This window comes from Nasonia vitripennis, chromosome 3, assembly GCF_009193385.2.
Source record: "Nasonia vitripennis strain AsymCx chromosome 3, Nvit_psr_1.1, whole genome shotgun sequence".
Classification (NCBI taxonomy): Eukaryota; Metazoa; Arthropoda; class Insecta; order Hymenoptera; family Pteromalidae; genus Nasonia; species Nasonia vitripennis.
Genome location: NC_045759.1, coordinates 13,472,071 through 13,487,527, shown reverse-complemented (window position 1 = coordinate 13,487,527; position 15,457 = coordinate 13,472,071). Strand labels below are relative to the sequence as shown.

At 37.8% G+C, this 15,457-nt stretch overlaps 1 protein-coding gene across 1 annotated transcript; it reads right to left on the bottom strand.

The window, feature by feature from the left end:
* Window positions 1-740: 740 nt before the first annotated feature.
* On the bottom strand, window positions 741-11,422 carry LOC103315801 (caspase-7-like). Its single transcript, XM_016984170.2, has 7 exons — window positions 11,246-11,422; window positions 8,556-9,465; window positions 4,647-4,714; window positions 4,183-4,406; window positions 2,483-2,646; window positions 2,034-2,175; window positions 741-1,967 (listed from the first exon to the last, which is right to left on the bottom strand). The coding sequence occupies exons 2-7, from the start codon at window positions 9,177-9,179 to the stop codon at window positions 1,726-1,728; spliced, it is 1,464 nt and encodes a 487-aa protein (XP_016839659.1). The 5' UTR covers window positions 9,180-9,465; window positions 11,246-11,422; the 3' UTR covers window positions 741-1,725.
* Between the last annotated feature and the right edge of the window lie 4,035 nt (window positions 11,423-15,457).

Genomic DNA, 15,457 nt, shown 5'->3' with positions numbered 1-15,457 from the left:
CTAAAAAACTAAACTTAATTATTTAAAGGTAACTTTTATTTTTGCCATTCAAACTAAACTATTATCAGACAATTAATCTTGTGATACTTCGAAAAATTATAGCTAGGAAAATACTGGATTCAAGAAAAAATGATATGCTTTATAGATTTACCAAGTTCGGCATCTTTTTAAAAGTTAAATTAGATATTTGATACTCTGCAAAAATTATAATAATAGATAAATTTGACCCGAAATCGATGCAGTAACAACAAATCTTAGGCCAGATTAAGCTTTTACATATGCAGATTTTATGTCGTGTAAATCGTGTAATGATCGGTTTTAATCCAATTCGATTACGACTACGTAGAAATATTATGATGTAACAGTTGTTCGATGTAATTGTTGCTCATAAGGTCTAGATTAAAACCGCAATCATGCATAGAGTCCAGACTCGGCTATAAAGGGGGGAGGGGGAGCTAGAGCCGCACAAAAAAACATCTTTTTGAATAAAGTCGACTAACTAATCTGTTTGTTCTCTCGTCAAAGACAAAAGAATGATAGAGAATCGGTACGAGTGGATAAGTGAAATGAATTTATACACTTTTTTGAACAAGTAAAAATGTATTCTTTGTAAATATTATAAATATAAATACTATACGAATTATTAAAATATTGGTAATCGTATTGTAGACGAACAATGATACTTCACATCCTGTAATCAGTGGATACAGGTCAAATCATAAGAAATTGAACTACAGAAGAACATTAAGTACAAAAAGATATTGTTTACACGCATAAATCAATATATTTTGACTTACATCTGTTTCAGATATATCTTATCATTATGATATTAAACTAAATAAGTTTTGATACTGGCGCTAAAGATATGATTCTCATGATGGAGGTGACATCAATCAAGTGAAAAATCGTTTTTCGCAATAAAATGCATAAAGATTCATTTATGATACGCCGTGGCGTAAACCTCGATTTACCGCACGCTAAAATATCGTACGATACAAGGGGGGTAAAGGGATTTCACCCTCGAGGGTGAAACTACTTTACCGCACTAGTATCGTAATATACTATTTACCCACGCTGTATCCAAGAATGTAAAATCCTACATTAAACAATCAGAAAAGTTAAAATGTGTATTTAAATAAGGCTTAGTTATATTTAAAACCACGCGTATCTATGAAATAATCTTAAATGTAAATATCTCCATTTTAAATACTTTACGTTATCGTTTTCATTCATAATCGCATGAGTTACGCTTTACAAAATTAGTTTTCATACACAAATATTTTATATACAATGTTAATTTTGATACTTTAGTTGGTCCATCGCATAATTCTCAAATACGGTTTTAAAAAATATATGATCAAAACTGTCTTTGTATTAATTTTAAACATACTCAGTTTGACTTGCATCTGCAGGAAAAAAATACAAAATTTCCTTCAAAGAAAAAGCACCATATCCGACACACTCAGAGTGTGTGGCTATCATAGAGCTATTACACATATGTATAATACCTCTGGGATGGCTAAGCGGAATCAGTGGTAGTAACGCAAAGTCATTGTAGCCATAAAATAAAATAGTTTTGATCAGCTAGGATAGCGAAGATAACTGGCACATAGGCATTATTCTATTTGACTTATCAGAATACACGCACACTGCAAAAATAGCTGTGTACCACTCATGCAAAACTACTTTGTTGGGCTTGTTGCTTCGGCCTATATAACTGCATGTTTACTGTTTGATAACAGAAGGGCTTTTCTTGTCCCTAAAATACACCATCTTATCGAGTGTGTGCTCGATGTAAGGAATTTGTTTAGCTTTATTCCTGACGCTATATTTACTTTTATTTTCAAATTTGCGAACTTCTCTTGATGCGATTTTTACGATGGTTTCAAGATCTGCTGTTTTTCCGTATTTGTTGAAAGATTTGCAGACTTCTCTTATGAACAAGCTTGCTTGCCAAGAAACGAAATCTAAAACATGATTTATAATAAGAATAATTACCAAATAGCACACAAAACACATAATATTTTGTTTACCTGGTGGACTACTGTAAGCTTTAAAAATGTCTGCCTTTATGGATACTTTTGTAAATACTTCATTCCCATCAACCTCATCTTCAGAGCTAGTATTTACTTCATTGCTACAGATTCCTTTATCAATTTGTGGACCTCGACATGCCTTTCGACAAAAAAATAATTATATATAATTAACTAAAATACGATTTTAAGCAGGAGGTTGACGATCTTTATTATTATATAAACAGCGAATACACTTTGATTGGAAAATGAATTCACTAAAACTTTATAGTTATTTCTGGTACTTAAAAGCAAAAATGAAGTAAATAAACCCAAATAGAAAGGTCTGTAATACCCTGTTTATTTGACCTTTCAGCTTAAGTAGACAATTATTGGCGACAAAGATTAATCGTAAAGATCTAAAGACCCAATTCACTTTCTTGTGAGATATAGATATATATGTTTGGTACCTGTATGAAAAATATCTTGGGTTTATTTATTAAGGATTTTATACTGGCAATTCTGTTCTCGAAAGTCCTAATAAACGGATAGCATACATCTTTTGCCCACAAGAGACCATCTGACGTTCCATGAGTTGATATAAAGATGCAAATACAATCGTCATTTGTAAAATCTACAATGTAATGTACTAAACATAAAAAAATCAGTGTCTAAGGGCCTACATTCGTGTATGCGAACTAATAAATTATTAATATTTGTACTAAAGGTGTACTAAGTGACATAAGTAGTCATTATCACACCGTCCATTTATATGGACTCTTAATACAATGGATAGGAGTGACAGCAGATTTATGATAGTCAGTGCTATAAAATAATGTATGGTACACCTGTCATAAGTCGTTTTACACTCGGGCGCTTATACTGCCTATGCCGTAAAATATGACTTATGTCGTACAATACTAGTGTATTGAAGTTTCTATGTTGTAATGTGATGTGTCAATATAAAACAAATTATGGAATTCTCTTTTCTTTATTGCAGACGCGATCATTACCTTCCGGGAAAGGGAGCAAGATCTATATAGTTATTACACGGGGTAAATTCATACAATAGTTAATTGTTTAAAAAAGAAAAGTGCCTTTCCGATTTAGGTATGTAATATATTTTCTTAAATATTAGATGCTCGTGTGTGTGTGCGTCCGCAAAAGGTAGCAGCTATCGATTATGGGTGCCTGGCAGCCTTGCGTTGATGGTTCGCTAAGACTAAGTCCAGTTATAGAAGAACTGAGCTTTGACTAAGTTTTTTATATGATTAAATAATACTTAATTAATCTTTGAATAGGTCTAGCGACTGTCAGTAACATTCTGTTCAGTTACTTTGGAAAAACTGATGAATATGCTGAAGTGCATTTTCCCTTAGTTTTCTGTATTGAGAGCACCTAATGTGAGATATTTTTATCTTCTCTAATATACATGAAACTGTCACAGATCACATCGTAAATATCTCATTTTATTACTTCCACATTTTGGAATCAACCTCGTTACTAGCTCTCCCGCTACTTTTCGTCGCCTGCTCATTCATCGAGAAGTGCGTGCTTGGCTTTCTTTTTTTTCAAAAGGAAAAGCGCGCCAATGTACTCTTCGAATTTGCTTTAATTTTTCTCAGATTTTTTTTGTCTCTTCTTAATTTGTCGTGCGGGCTTTTCGTGTTATGATGTAGCTGGCGTTTCCCCTCTTGTTTTCGAACTTTTTGATTTTATGATCTCTCGCTGTTAATAGTTATAGTGATATTTACGAGGTTATTATTTTAATCGCTTGTTGACTTGTTTTCTTCAGTCCTAGTTTAATCTATTCATTTTAACTGTTTTTTCTAAAGCAGCCATTTCTTCGGACAATCGGCGCACATGCGCACTCTCTTCTCTATTTTCGCTTCTATTTTTATGAAATTATACGTCGTGGTGGGAGGGTACTGTTTCTTCTCTCTTGCTCGCAGCCACTGTGATGGTGGTGGTGCTCGTAAGTGTGTAATGTGTATGTATGTGTAGAAAAATGTGATTGTAATTACATTCAAGCGCGTAATGGAATTGAGAATTCATTATAGTACATATATTTATTAGTTCGCATAGTTTTTGCTTATAACAAAATCAATTGCATTGAGGAATCATTATTGATTGTAAAAACATATAATTGATAATATTTGAAAGGACTCACATTCGTCTATAGTATGTTTTATTTTTTGGTATTTGAAATCTATATAAGATTCAGATTTGAATCCCAAATTTGTAAATGTCTTTTTTATAAGTAAACTCTCTTCGTGTATGAAGTCTCGTTGACGTTTAACATCAAACAATCCATTGCCAAAAAAAAGGCATCTACCCCGAAACTCACAATGCATTGGGTAAGATTTACTAATACCTTCTTTATCACATGATGAACTGAAAATAAAGTAAAACAAATTTCATTAGCACACTAAGATTTTGAAAACATTACTAGAAAGTATGTCTTTTCGTATTAAAAATTTTAAAAGCTTAAATTTAGAAGTTGTAGGTTCTCTGGAATATTTTTTGCTTATAGTTTTGATTGTTCTTAACTGTAATAAGATAAAATTGTCAAAACCATCCTAAAGTGTTAAAAAATCAAACAGAAGTATTTTATCATTATCATTTTTAACTGACCTTTTAAAAACAGGATTTTCTTTATCCAATTTGGTTTCTGAAGCTTCTCCAGTAGTAAAGGCACTAATCTGAAAATAATTTACTTTTAAAGTAATTCGAATATTCTTGAAGTTTAGCATAAAACAATAAACGTTGTATGTTCGTTGTGATACGGTAAAATAGACCCATACAAGTGCACTCAAATTTTTTGTCACTTACTAGATAGTGATATTTTTTCTGCTTATTTCAATTGATCACGTATTATCATTACGATGTAGCTCTATATTCACCATATTAAGATTCATTATTATTAATTTTTTATTTCACGTCTAAAATCCTCTCTTAAACAAATGATGAACTTTGTTATGAAACATCTAATTGATGATTAGTCGCCTGGTACAAGAATAAAGAAACACGAATTTTATTACATAACCTACAAACACTTTAAACTATTAGTGCTCAGCACGCAGCAAAATTAAAAATCTTTCTGTAAAGATACAATTGATGACATGATAAGGAGTGCGCGAAGAGCACTTAGATTTCCTAGTAGTTAGAAAAATGTAATGCATGTTTTTGTTATAGCCTCAAAGATTTTAGAAAATTTTTTTATAAAAAATGTGTACAAATTAATTAGAATATTTAGTTTAAAGTTATTTTTTTAGCCACTAGAATTCAATATTTCATCTTGAATTGGTGTTTGCGATTCATTACATTAAACTCCGGGATTATATTTGTCTTATTTCACCAATGCCAGTTTTCAAAGGTGATAAATTTGCATGATCGCTCTTTGAAACAAATAAGCCTAACACTACTGGCATGGCAAGAATCAAAATCATTCGAACCTAGGCCTTCACGTGTATATGATTATTCATAATATTATAGGAAGCGGACAGAAAAGGATATTATATTTAATAAAAGTATACAAAGCCTATGTGCATTTTTTTATTATTTTCACATTTGATTTATAAATCGGTAATTGTTTCGTGTACTACATTAACAGGCCGAGTTTTGAAAGTTCATGCATCCCTTGTGTCAATGACAAAGAGTCAATTTTAGTATTAATAAAACGCTTTCCAAACATATAAAAATGCCTTATCACTGCGTTATTTAAATCTTGCAAGTCTAAATTTTATGAGTTAAAGCAACTGATAAAGAGAGCTAATTCGTTGGTTATGAAAGTTCTGTCAGAAATCTCTCTGTAAAAGAATTAAAATTGATACTAATTTTTTAGGTCTGTTTTGAAAAATTGAATTTCTGTAATAGAATCGATTATACATTTTTAAAAAATGCACATATTTTTTACATGATTTGTTAATATAAACAGCAGGTATTTTTTCTTCTTTCGCTGCTATGATACATGTAAAAACTCGACGTAAAGTCCGCAGATTGGAATACGGACGAAGCTACCGACTTAAGTGTAGCATATTAAAAAATATCGGATTAAAAAAAGACTAATACTAGGAACTTACGTAATAAATTTAATGTAATTTAGATTTTGACTATAAACTTTAACCTCACACCGTGAAATACTGGGCCGCTTCAGTCACGTGTATCGTAATATACTATGAAGTCACGTACTAAATCAACATTAAACAATTTAAAATTTTGTCCATTTAAACCAAATATTAACTGTTAAATCGATGTAATGGCTTCATTAACGTCTGTAAAACATCGAATCATCACTTTTTAAAGTGATGATGATTGAACGTTTTGCACGTCTCACAGTGTTTGAATTTTAACAATTGATATAAATAGTTAAGTATTAATGCAAATTTCTTTATTTTGTAAAACCTTTTCTAGAAACCGAAATCATGTCCTTAGTAGTTAATTATATGATAATATAAGGACAAACACAACATCAGAAAACAATGTTTATCGTTTTAAAAACAAAATTGTTGTTTTTCGCAACAGTGACATTCTAATGCACGTATGATTGAAATAGATTCATAGTCTACATATATGTGGCTGACAGCTATATTTAACTAATTTAACTTTTTGTGTTTTTGAGAAAAACGGTTACTATATGTGCAGCCTTACATGTAAGATTACATATAATGGCGATTCCAGGTTAGAATTGGAAAATCATTACTAGCAGGATTGTATTCGAGTTTTTTTTAATGAAAATATATAGAATAATGATTTGCATGCGAAAAATCATCCGAAAAATTTCGAGCGACCGGGGACTCGAACCCGAGCTCTGCACAAGGATAGCCGCGCGCCTTCGCCAACCGAGCCAATTAAACGTTGTCATTGGACCAACTATCTTGGGCATTACTTTTCAAAAACAGCTCAATCTAAGAACTGCCAAAGAACTAGGATAAAAAGCGATACATCTTGTAACAAGAACTGACAAAGAAAACTACTAATTTCTTAGCTTTTTCACCATTTTATACCGGCCAATTTCTACCAGGGATATCGCATAAAAAGATCAAGTTATGTTGTTACATCGGGAATGCCACACTTATTCATATTGCGAGTTTCATCCGCGAAACACGCATGTCAATTAGTACGTCATTTATGAAAAATTACTCGAATGAGATTTTAACTGCTGAAATTTTTACATATTTTCTAAATCAGGCTAAATCCAACGCGCGCTTAATTATCTTGAGATTAGAAATTCAAAAACGTAACTATATTCAAACCGGATATTTGTTTCTTAACCAATCAAATCGCTTTATTAACGGTTTTAAAACATCCGGTCATCACCTTTTTTAGAAAGAGATATGAAATTCACGCTCAACTCAATTTTCGCGAAAAGTGAACTTATGTCATTTTGGCTGACAGCCACATATATATCTTGTCACTATATATATATATATATATATATATATATATATATATATACACACACACACGCATATATATACATATACTAACGCTCTTCGAACATAGACAATGAAAGTTTAATGTTAAAGAAAACAAAGTAAATATACCTCTGATTAGAAAATCTAGTTTTTTTAAATTCTTCAATTAATTTGGAGTTACATGTCTAAAATTATTTTTTAATAATTGACGAATTTAATTATTTAACATTATTGCGGGTTTCTCCTTATTTTAAGTCAGACATCAGACTTTGGACCCTCTTAGACATGATTGAGGATAACTTATTGTTAACTAAAAAATTGAATGAACATTTGCAAGCAATTTTTGAAAAAAGTGTTAGAATCAGGTCGTTTTTTTACTACAGTCTTGTCTTCTCCAGTTATACAAATACAAAATGTGAAGATTCGGAAATGAATTTCGAATCTTTGACTGGCAAGTACGGTTTAAGTCATAGTAGCTACCACCGATGCACTTTTCAATTATTGTCTTATTGTTACAGCTGCATGCTTCCTTAAAAGTTGCTACAGTATTACTGTCTCTGTAGCAAATGGAGTTATTATTTGATTCGAGTGTCTGATCGTTTTGAAGTGTAAAGTACACACTCTGATCAACATTAATAATGATATGCAGCTGAAACTTCAATGTTTGCTTATTGCTAATATGCTTAGATATTATATAGAAACTGATTCATGCTCATGCTAGCCGTTGGATATTTTGCGTTATAATTTCAAAAACATGTTTTTGTCACACTTTGTTCTGAAATGTGTCTAACTAATTTTTATACGAATTTTTTCTAAATACTGGATAAATCCAACGCACGCTTCGCGCGCACAATTTTCATAGGGCTAGAAGTTCAAAGTCTTAACTACATTCAGTCTGGATATTTGTTTCTCAACCAATCAAATTGCTTTAGAAACTTCTTCAAAACATCCGTTCATCACTTTTTTTTAAAGAGACACCTCTTTCTTAAATACATGCCGATGGGCAAGAACAGACGTGAATATCAACTGTGTACTACAGCATATTCATGCGTAAGATACACACAGATCTTTGTGTTTGTGTGTAATGTAAAGCACGTTGACGAAATAAAAAAATAATAAGTCATACTGCCTGTTCTTCTTGTCCTTCAGTTTGTGCATTAGAGTTCGGTGAATAGGTGGCCTTAGTGTGATCCAAGCACATCAGCAAATCTTCATCATTGCAATCCATCTTTCTTAGCAAATTCAAAACATATTTTTGGAGTATTTTGACTATAGGCATGCAGCGGCATCGACAGTGAATCGTTTTGGTTACGGGTGGTGGTACTCCTGGAATAAGAATGGGCTCCTTCGAAAATACATGCCGACAAGTGGCCAAAGCATAAGCCAAACAATGTTGCACAATCTCGGAGTTACGATGTAATTTAGAGGTAACAGTCAAAGATCGATTGAAAAGTGCGTTTATGGTGTCAGCGTAGAAGCACTCGATGGGTGCATATACGGGCTGCACCGTAGAAGGACGATTAACACTTTCGCGGTCGCCCAACAGGACAACAGCTTCAGCGTATTGTGGAATAGTCTTCACATCCCTCTCAGCTTTTTCTATTCTTTCCTCCAGAGTGACGACCCGAGACTGAATCTTATCCAGTATCTTCTTACACTGACAGGGGCCAGTCGGATCGCACTCTATCGTCTCATCGTCTGCTGGTCCACAGCAGCCGAAGAGAGACAGTATTTTTTGCAAGTTATTCATCTTGCGACAAGTTTTCGGCTGCCTCTCGAATATACCGAAGCCCTTCGCTCTCCCAAGCGGGAAAAATTGACAGATTACGTAATAGAGTGTGTCAGTTTACTGCGTTCACGGCGATTTTTTTCCAGATCCGTTCTCCTCGGCGGTCGGCCGGCAACTGGCGTGTTCAGACCTGTTGGAGGCTCGGCTAGGCTCGAAAGAGTGGGAGCGAAGAGAAAGCACTAATGGTGGGGATGTCGAGAAGAATATTCCAGACGCTCTCTGCCTGCACAGCTGTACTATACGGCCGCTGGAAACAGAAAATTCATATAGAGCTGCAAAATGCTCAAGTGCGTGGATCTAGCGGCGTGTAGGGTTGCAATTAAAGATTCTCCGCGAGCGTTAGTGCGAAGTTGGAGGCGCGGATTCCACGTTCCCCCACATCGTTCGCCTGCATACAGGTCGCGAAAGCTTTGAGAGGTAGCTGCTCCCGCCACACCAGAGGCGCGCGCGCGCGTATACCGCCACTGCGCTGCCGACGATGAGTCATATAACGTACAAGAGGCGGCAAGGATTGCGCGCTCGAAGCGCAGAGAGTAAAAGTATGCGTATGCGCGGGAGACAGAGATGAAGAGCGATACATTTTTATGTATGTGTGTGTGTGTGTGTGTGTGTGTGTGTGTGTGTGTGTGTGTGTGAGCAGCGTCTACATAAAATAGGAATCGGTGGCCGAGCGTGGAGAGACAAGGGACGCTGCTGAAAGTGCGGACGTGGCACTTATGTAACGCGATCGCGCGCATGCCACTGCGTTTTCCCCCTATCGCTGCCTTTGCTGCTAGATGCGCTTTTTGGTTACCGCGAAGCTTTCTGTAGGATGATAAAAATATTTTGGTTGGACACAGTGACGTTTAAAAGCCATGCACACGAGATCTCGATTAGATGGTAAACTGATTACGGAGTTCAATGCATGGGAGGGCAGAGCAACGTGATTTTATTTTTGCTCGATGTAATTGTTTAAACAATTACTCGAACAGAGTTCAATAATGGAAAATGCGTTGAGAAAGAGCTTATGCGTCTTGTGAATTTCGTGACAATTGCAACTCCAATCAATCGCGAGCGATGCTCGCCAGATATCATATCACAATCGCGCCTGTCATAATACGCGTTTTGATGTATGGACATTATTCGCCGGTATGAATAAATGAAATCAATAAACAAATCGGGACCGATAAACGATAGAGAGCCGCGGAAACACTTTCGTTTGTGTTTGGATTATCATATAACACCTGCAAATGTAGGCCGTGAGTCAGACGACTGTCACTGACCCGGGCAACTCTTCCGAAAGATACGGCATTGAGCGACGCGCAAATATTCTGAAGAACGCTTTTCATCCAAGATCGGTATTGCGTCACTGTTAAGGCCAAAAACCGTGTTTTAAATACGGTTCGGTTATACAAAATTCGTCGCGTCGTATGCGGCTCCGAAATGCTCAAGCGATAACGATATCTATTTTTAGAAACGGCAACAACGTTCCTGCGCGCACAAAAAAGGATCAGTCCACGCCACTCCGTAAGGGTTACCCGTACAAGTACATGAAATTCCTCTTTAATTATATGAGCTTCGGACGGACAAAGCGCAGGAGTAAATAAATCGACGCGACGTTTTTTAATACATTCGCGAAAACAGATGAGCTGGCTAAGCGGAGGCTCGTAAAAATTCGTCTTCTCGCGATGCTGCGCACTCGAGCTGTGGGGGGAATGCCCACCGCACAGGTTGCCGCGTGCGGACACCAAAACCCGTGAACTCAATTATTAATCTGCAATACCGCTCGGTAGTTCCATCTGACAATTCTGCAATGTATTGTATATAGGATTTTTTACATCAGCTCTGAGTGATCACGATAAAATGGAGGGCTGAATTATCACCGTACGGCACTGACCTAGGCTATCCCGACGAGACTCTCAGATAAAAGGCATATAACGAGACTTGAATGCACCTTTTTATCGTGTTTCGTTTTTAACTGCGATTCTCTCTCTCTCTATCTCTCTCTCTCTCCCCATCCATCTTAGAATTGGAGTAATTGTACGTACGCGATTGATCAGATGGCAACAGCGACAAAAGCAGCATAGGCGAGATTCACACCCGGTTGATCCAATAGAGCGCCCCCACTACCACACCCATACGCGCACACACAGATATCGTGACACAGTATTTATATGTATAGCAAGTGTTGGGAGTTAAGTAGCTGTACGGGACGTCTGCTCTGTCAGACGTCTGAACAATGAATGCGCGCGCGAGTCGATCTGCAGCGGCTAAGCGGCGCCGGAACGATGTACACGGAGTGGGGGGAGCGGAAGGATCGGTGGATCGTCCGGCTTTTGGGTTACAGCTATTATATACATACTCACGGGAGACTGTCTCGCGCGCGTTCTCTCTCTGGGCTATCACACGTAAAAAGGTACACCGAGGAACAGCAGCTGACAGCCAATCAGAAGCAATCTTTAAACGGACTCATTCCTTCATGTTCTCTCCGCACCACCTCAATAAGGAACAAGTCCGTTTAACGCTTACTTCTGATTGGCTGTCAGCTGCTATTCCTCGCTATTCCTTTTTACGCGTGATAGCCCTCTCTCTCGCTCTCTCGCTTAGATCATTTCCCTACTGGGTATGAGCGAAGAAATGGATGAAAAGAAATTAATTTTGACCGATTGTTGGTCTCGTTAATATGATGGTCTTAAAGAGAAGGATTGTATATACGTGCGTATATGTGCGCCATATTCGCAGCCGAGCAAGTCTCTCCAGAAACACTATGGAATACATATGTTCTTCTGTGAGAGATAGTGAAGTATAAGCTAAGGATGTACTTCGAAGGAAATAAAAAGTATCGCTAGACAGAAGCAAGGTACTACCAAAGTCATGTCAGCTAGCGGCGGATTTAGAATCAAATGCGTGTATGGAAGCTCGATTTCAAGAAAAAATTTTGGAGATAAAATTACTCGATTCGGCAAGACATTCCTTCAGGTGCGAACAGAGAAGCCAGGGATAAGTCATTAGAAGTTCATCGTTTTTCGTACTCGATTATGATGTAACAAAACCTTTGCACGAGCTGCTCAATACGCGCTCATTTATCCGAGGCTGAAATGCTCTGCCCGTCGATAAAAATCTCGAACGATTGGAAGGTTATGCGCGCAGCTATACAAAATACTTGTTTGAATTGCTCACAGATAAATTTCTTCCTTTTGGAACGCACACCGCGCTATAGTTTACACGAAAATTCAAAAAGAGAGAAAGTGCGCATAAATGATTCATCGATCGATTATAGCAGTAAGAACAGGTTTTTATAGACTAATTTACTCGAGATCAACACGGCTGCGATGAAGAAGACCGTGTCACAGACATTATACTGAATACACGAAAACAAGTTTAGTAGTGGCACGCGACGACTGCTGTGTGTCTGACGACTTGACCGTGAATACGTGACTCGCTTAAGTAACTGTGGTGGTGCGGTGAGCGCGTCGCATTATATTACGAGGGGAGAAAAATGTTCGACGCCTCGCGTGCGTTTTACGCCTAATTTTATAGGTTTAACTTGCGGCAGTAGGCGAACGAACGGCGATGAATTAGTGCGAGTCGGAAATGGTTTTCGGCGGCAGAGGAGAGTGAGATAAGAGCCGCAGCTAAGAAACACAAAGACAAAGAGGCACAGTGGCCGAGCTCATTATTGTTTTCTACAACTCTACTGAGTATCTCTTTACGCGATCGTCGTATAGCAAGTTGCTTTTTGAAAGCTTTTATACTTAGATTACGGTGGATTTATATAGCGCTATATTCGCTGACATTGTAGATGATTGATAAAGTATTTGGATGGACAGCAAGTCTCTCTGATAAAACGAAAATTTTTAGCAGTAACGAGCAGTACATCGGAATTTATTGTACCATAGAGGAAACTATAATATGAGCAGTTAAGGAGGTTCATAACTAGAATCATTTTCTTAATGGTTTTGTCCATGCGCACCTAAAATTTCAGATCAGCTTTAAACAAAAATATATACATAATAAGTGAAATATCTGTAAGGTTATGCATGGACGCTTTTTTCTACCTTACCCATTCTTGAAATTTCGTCACCAGTCGAGTGATTTCCCTTCTTTCGCGAAAGGGAGTGCCATAGTGACAGCTGTTACAAGGATCTCGACACGGCGGATTGGGTAGTTTAGGCGGGATCTTTAGCGATGACTGAGGAAGCGTCGCGCACACAATACACAAACTATAGCGAATAAGTGGTGGCATGCGACCACTGCTCTATATCTCTGCGAGCCTAACCATAAATTAGCGTTGCGCGCGAACCAAGGGGAAACGGGGAGGGAGATTCAACAGAGCACGGATCAATGACGCCCTGCCTTTTTTCTTTACAAATCAATCCTATAATAGGTACAATCGTTTGTACAATATATGTGCCCAATTGACTTGCTGAGGTGTTTCAGTAGCGGGCTTTCATAGCTATATTGATCATTCCCCTATAACGATACCATCGATTTACTTCTGGGCTATTGAATTATTATAAGAAATGTTCGTATTGCTTGCGATTCCCCTAAACCGCCAGTCAGTAGAATCAACTAAAACAGCATTATAGTTGAAGAGGGAGCCAAAATAGCGCGCGCATAATATATAGACACGCAAGTGTGATAAAGTGCAGGGAGGAGGTGGTGGTCGCGGCCATCTGATGAGGGGTTATGTGGGGTGGGTTTCAATCCTCTGCGCATTTAATGCAAGTGCTCAGTTGATGGCCGACGTGCATACATGTGGCTCCACAAACCACAAACCACAAGTAGCATAGAGTTGTCAAGTAGATTCTACTGAAGTTTGCAGTTGTTCCAGCGCTTTTCTCTACCTGTGGTTCTTTTCTGCTTGTGTAATTTTCCGTGGCGGTGAATTATTATAATTTTATATATTTTGCGGATACGATTATTTATCTTACGAACAACCGTACAGGGAAACGAGCTGACGGACCAGAGAGGTGGATTTCTTATAAGTTATTTGTATCGATCCCGAGAATTTCCCATAACTTTTCGTTGGTCTCACCACTTATACTTTCTTGAAATGCCACCAATAAGGTTGTTAAATTAGCTTTAGATCTCTCGCGACGACGCTGTGTATGCAGTTCCCGGCGAAGATCTAGAGATAATTAACGCGTTATAAAAGCACGAAAAATATCGTTCACTAGGCGATTCACTTGACGCTAAAGCGAGATTTACTCGACTGAGCAGATAATAGCGCCCACACACCCGGATAATCATGTCACCGTGACCGTATGTATTTAATATGTTTACATGGCGAGTTAAGTACAGTAGCTGCACGTGGCAACTGCTATATGTTCGACAATCCCCCCGACAAACGCGTGCGGTGAGCCGTAACTGCGGCGGCAAAGTGGAACCGAAACGTTGTGGGGGGGGGGGGGGGGGTGAGAGGGAGAATCATCCGCGACTCTTTCGTATAGAAAGAGAATGTCCTTTTTTCCCGCTTACGCATATGTAAACGTCCTAGTTTATCGTTTATGTACACTGCCTTCCGAGCAAAGAGAAATCTGGATTTGTGTCGATTCTTCGGTCCGTTTACGTACTCAAATGATCGTGTGCGATGGAAATTTCCTCAGCGCGTCGTTCTTGACTGTTCAAAGCCGCCCAAATGGCGGCGGTTGCCAGGCACGAAACTTTGGCCGCCGCCTACCTTTTGAACTCGTCCAATCTGGCAACATGGGCGAATGCGCGGGCCGTGCAAATAGCTCCGCTCGCGTAGAACAGCGCGTGCCTTCGAGGGGAGAAAGATCCGAGGGACTAGCACGAGCTATATCAAATATATATATGTGTATATGAACGGAGAAGCGTTGTCTACACATGCCCTTTTTCTACACCGTGGCTCTGAGGGAAGACTAATCGCGCCAGATATACGCCCCTAAATGTCCCGTATACACGCGCACTTTCGAAACGACGTGCTTTTTTTTCTGTTCGATCGACTCAAACGCGGGCGTGTTCACGGATAGTTTTCTTATCTCCCCACTCGTTTTTCGAGTCGTTTTAGGCGAGGCCGCTTTGCTGTCGTATTCTCATGGGTTCGCTCGCTCTCTGATTCGTCGCCTAATTAATATTCGGTGTTATATTCTCTATCGGATTGGTGACTCAATATTCGGTCTGTGTTTCCGTATATATTCAACGCCCAATTCGAAAGAAAACAGTCTCGAATTTATCTGATTGTATGAGTGTCGTACAGTCGTCCCCCGCGATGTCTGCTTTTATCAAAACGCTTA